At 42.1% G+C, this 4,879-nt stretch overlaps 1 protein-coding gene across 1 annotated transcript in view; it reads right to left on the bottom strand.

Annotated features, from left to right (window-relative positions):
- NPHP3 (nephrocystin 3) overlaps positions 1-4,450 on the bottom strand; it is a 45,115-nt gene extending 40,665 nt beyond the window's left edge. The window contains 2 exon segments of the mRNA XM_045297804.1: positions 2,871-3,011; positions 4,395-4,450. Coding sequence (XP_045153739.1) covers positions 2,871-3,011; positions 4,395-4,450 — 197 coding nt within the window.
- Positions 4,451-4,879: the final 429 nt, after the last annotated feature.

Here is a 4,879-nt window from a genome sequence, read left to right as displayed (position 1 = left end):
CGGGCGCTCCTATCCGAAGCCTGGGTGGGCAGTCGGCAGGGGCTGTGTGTGCCCTTCACTTTGTGCCTCTCGGTACGCAGGTGGCTACGATGACCAGCCACGAATGAGCTTTTCAGCCCAAGATCAACAGGTGCAAGCCTTAGTCCACCAAGGACAAGTTTTCTGACTCATGGCGGAGACCGGCACTGGAGCCTGCACACCAGAGAAAGCCAATAACGGAAAAGATAGAAATGTTACAGTACTGGGGAGAAGAGTGGAACTTAAAACCACGACACCAACGAACAAAACCAAGCCACCCTGGGGCCATCTAGGCAGTTCAGACTCACGGGGACTCCATGTGTTTTAGGTGATTTGAAAAATGTAAAAAGATGCTGTGAGGGCGGGTATGGGATTGTTCTAAACTTTAAAAGATTTGTCCATCAGGTAGAGGGTCGGGTGAGCTCTTACCCGCTCTTGTGTGTCTGTTAACTGGGGTTTCTAACCTCTGCTTTGAAGGGTTTGAAGTCCTGGGATACAGAAAAGGTGGCAGGGAAAGTTGTACTTGGAGGGCTGTTGGTGTGAGTTGTGCTCTGTTGACTTGTGAGTTGTGCTCTGTTGACTTGACAAGCGGCTGTTTGAGCCCATTCTTTCAACCGCCTTGTCAATCCATGTCACTGGATTTTATGCTGCTCCTCTCGTTTTCAGAGCATATGTTCCTTCTCCTGGGATGCGACCCTCCTGATCACATGTCCCCAAACACACGGCTGTCTATGGCTGATTGGATGGTTTTCACCAACACCATCATTCAAAGACCTAAATTCTTTGGCTGCCTTTCTTATTGTTCCAGCCTCACATACATATGATACGATTGAAAGTATCATGGCTTGGATCAGGAGTACCTTAATCTTTTCATGGTTTAAAGAGGTCTTTTGCAGCAGATTTGCCAAATGTAATACGTCACTTTATTTCATGATTGCTGCTTCCATGGGCACTGGTTAAGGATCGAGGTAAACTATAATCCTTGACAACTTCAGACATTTTTCCATTTGTCATGATGTTGCTTATTGATTCCATTTTGAGGATTTTTATTTTCTTGATGCTGAGGTATAATCCATATTGGGTATGGATGGAAGACTGTAGTCTTCCATCTTCATCAGTAAGTGCATCAAGATACTTGCCCATCCTGAGTCCTCTTCATTTTCAGCAAGCCAGGTAGTAGCAGCTGCATATCGCCGGTTGTTAATGAATCTTTCTCCAATCCTGCTGTGTTCTGCATAAAGTCATGCTGCTCGGATTGAAGATGTATGGTGAAAGACTGTAGCCGTCATATGATGCCTATTTCTCCTGCTTTTAGACCATAGAGTCTCCCCCTTGCTCTGCTTGAGTGATTGCCTCTTGGTCTATGTACACATTCCACAGAAGGACAATGAAACTACTGGAATTCCCATTCTTTGAAATGTTAGCCACAATTTCTTATGATTCACATAATCAAATGCCTTAGCATTGTCAATGAAACACAGATAAACATCCTACTGGTAATTCTTGCATTCAGCCAAGGTCCAACCGAATATATGCAATGATACCCCTCATTCCATGTCCTCATCTGAGTCTAGCTTGACTTTCTAGAATTTCTTTGTTTATGTACTGTTGCAACCATTTTTAAATTACTTTGAGTAAAATCCTACTAATCATAATTGCACGTGATATTAGTGAACCTGTGCAGTGAATTCTGCATTCTGTTGGGTCACCTTTCTTTGGAATGAGCACAAATTCAGTTCTCAAGTTGGTTGGCCAAATAGATGTCTTCCAAATTTCTTGGCATAGACAAATGAGTATCTCCAGCACAGCATCCAGGAATCCTGTCCATTCCTGGAGCCATGTTTTTCATCAATTCCTTCATTGCCTCCTGGACGTTTCCCTGCATTACGACTGCTTCTTGAGCCTTTGCGGCCTCATGAAATGGTGACAAGTTCATTTCAAACAAAAACAACAAAAAAGAAATGGTTGCATGTCAACTAATTCTTCTTGATAGTCACTTCCTTTTTTTATTATAATGAAAACAGACTCAACAAAAACATGCCGCAATTCAAGAACATCTACACATACACTTCAGTGACACAGATTACATTCTCCACGTTATACAAACAATACACAGGACTTTTAATGGTGGGTTTTCAGAGGTCTGTTCCCAGGTCTTTCTTTTGTAGTGCCTCTGGGTAGATTCAAACCCACCCTCTTTTGGTTAGTGGCGCTGACTTTACTCCACCCAGCAGACTGACTAAAACTCAGGTAGCTCGATTACAGTGGTTGCTCACTCCCCTCTAGGCTGCGAGGAAGGCAGTGATCCTTTAAGCCAGTGGTTCTCAACCTTCCTAACCCTGTAATACAGTTCCTCATGTCATGGTGATCCCCAACCATAAAATTATTTTCGTTGCTACTTCATAACTGTGATTTTGCTACTGTTATGGATCGTACTGTAAATATCTGGTATGCAGGATATATTTCATTGTTACAAATTGAACATGATTAAAGTATAGTGATTAATCACAAACCAATACATAATTATATATTGTGAAATATTTATTTCTAAAGACAAATAAATGAAATTTTGTCTTGAAGCATGGTATATATAGTATGGGTAACAGTCTTCCCGCCGGGTATTTATATGTGGGTGTATCTGCGTGTGGGCAGACCCGCCTCAAGACGGATAGAGGAGCAGAGTCTTGGTTCCTAAGACCATCGGAAATATGTGTTTTCCGATGGTCTTAGGGTACCCCTGTGAAAGGATCGGTCGATCCCCAACAGAGTTGCGACCCAAAGGTTGAGAATTGCTGCTTTAAGCATTCCCTCCATTATCAGCCGTTCAACCATTTAGGGGAGCTTGGACAAACCTGAAGTGTTCCTTGCTGGCTTCAATTGCCTGTTGGATCACATCTAATCCACAGGTGCTGTAGGCCAGGTTCCCAGGGAAGCAGACTCCAGGATGGAGAGAACCATGCAAGCTTGTTAGGGAGTGCTTGTGGGATAAACACCTATGGCAAGGAAGGGAAAGAAGCAAAAGTGGGCAGAGGGAGTAGTTAACTGTGATGCAACTTCTCAAGGGAAGCCTCATCAGCCCTACAGGGAGGTCTGGGATGGCCCTGTGGTGGCCTGAGTTGAGGGTGAATGCTTGGACATTATACTCATATCATCCAGTTATTGGCTCAAGAGCTAGATTATCTTAGGCTAGCAAAACCAGTAATACATGTGTGTGTATAAATATATTTGCATCAAGAAAAGGACTCATGCAATTGTAGAAGTGAGCAAGACCAGGTTCAGCAGATTCCAAGTTCATGGGTCAGATGTTAAAGCAGGGGTCATCAAACTTTGAGACAGAAGAATCAATTCCATCCCTCAGAACAATTTAAAAATTCTTTGAGTTATAAGTATATTTTTACAAACAAATCAAATCACCATTATCTGAATAATAGCCTTTACATTTTTCAACTTTATTCAGAGCCACATGTTTGTACCAAAAGAGCCACATATGGTTAGAAGGCCACAGTTTGCTGACCCTTGGGCTAGAGACTTCTTTTGATTTGTGTAACTATAGGTTACTGATGAACCCTAGATTGGTAGAAAGATGACAGACTTGTGGCTACAAAGGTTAATGAGTCCAAGGTCAGCAGAGGCTAACGAATCTAAGATCAGAAAGTCAGCTTGCAGATGGCTGATGACTCCCAAGATCAGCAGGCAATATGGCAGGCTATTGACTCAAGTACAAAGAACCAGAGGTCGATGGACTAGATGCAGGATCCAGACCCAGCAAAAAGCAAAGCAAGCTTTTCCACATCAACCACTTATATTGGAAGGAGATCACACACACCCAAGGATATTTTCTTTCAATTGTATTAGGGTTGTGACTTGAGTCATGGTGTCATGTTCCACCCTAATCTTATCCCTTATGGAGATAAGAGTTTTTGACTGTAATTACATTGTTTTACGTCAGGTCATGAGGGATTACTAGGTGTCAACTGAGAATCCTAGCCCAGCCAAGTTGACACAAAAAACCGTAATGATCAAAGCCCTCTCCAGCAGAGAGCATCTCTGTTACAGCTGGCAGCTAAGGGCTGTGTGCTGGTAGTACTTGCAGTTGTTGGGGGAACATATTTTTTAGTCTTGATGGGGAATCTGGGTGGTACATCACAACTTTCACCACGATGAGAAATATATACTCTTTGGCTCAAACAACTTTGAGAATGCAGGCCAATTCTGGCTCAGAGGCACCAAAGTGGATAGTCATATTTTTCTCTTACTCATTAGATTTTCTTCCGGACGGTGTCAAGCAGTAGGCCTTTATGTTCTTCAAAATCCTGGGTGTACAACACATTAACTTCCTTAAGTATTCTCCTGAGATCAAAGGGAAGGATTCTTACCTCCTAAATACCTCTGGCATCCTCTCCTTTTTAAAGCCACTTGTTGTGGAGTCCATTCTGACTGTGGCGACATCATGTGCTAGAAGTACTGCACTTCTTAGTGATTTCTTTCTTTTTTTTTCCAGTCTTTAAAAAACAATCATTTTTAAATGGGGGCTCATAAGCTCTTATTACAATACATACATTTGGGGGTTCAATTGGGGGCTCAGAAGCTCTTATTACAATACATACATACATACATGTGTCAAGCACATTTGTACATTTGTTGCCATCATGATTTTCAAAACATTTTCTTTCTACTTGAGCCCTTGGTAAGAGCTCCTCTTCACCACCCAATCTTGTGATCTTCTGAAAGTAGCTGGTCAGACTTTTCTTCCAAGGTATTTCATGGTGAATTCAAGCCATCACTTTTTAGTTAAGTCAAGCACTTTAACCATTTACACCACCAAGAAACTCCCTTTTTATCTTAAAAAAAAATAACAATA

This window comes from Echinops telfairi, unplaced genomic scaffold (genome assembly GCF_000313985.2).
Source record: "Echinops telfairi isolate 266 unplaced genomic scaffold, ASM31398v2 ScPeMD7_7422;HRSCAF=8460, whole genome shotgun sequence".
NCBI lineage: Eukaryota > Metazoa > Chordata > Mammalia > Afrosoricida > Tenrecidae > Echinops > Echinops telfairi.
This window is presented reverse-complemented; position numbering and strand designations above follow the sequence as displayed.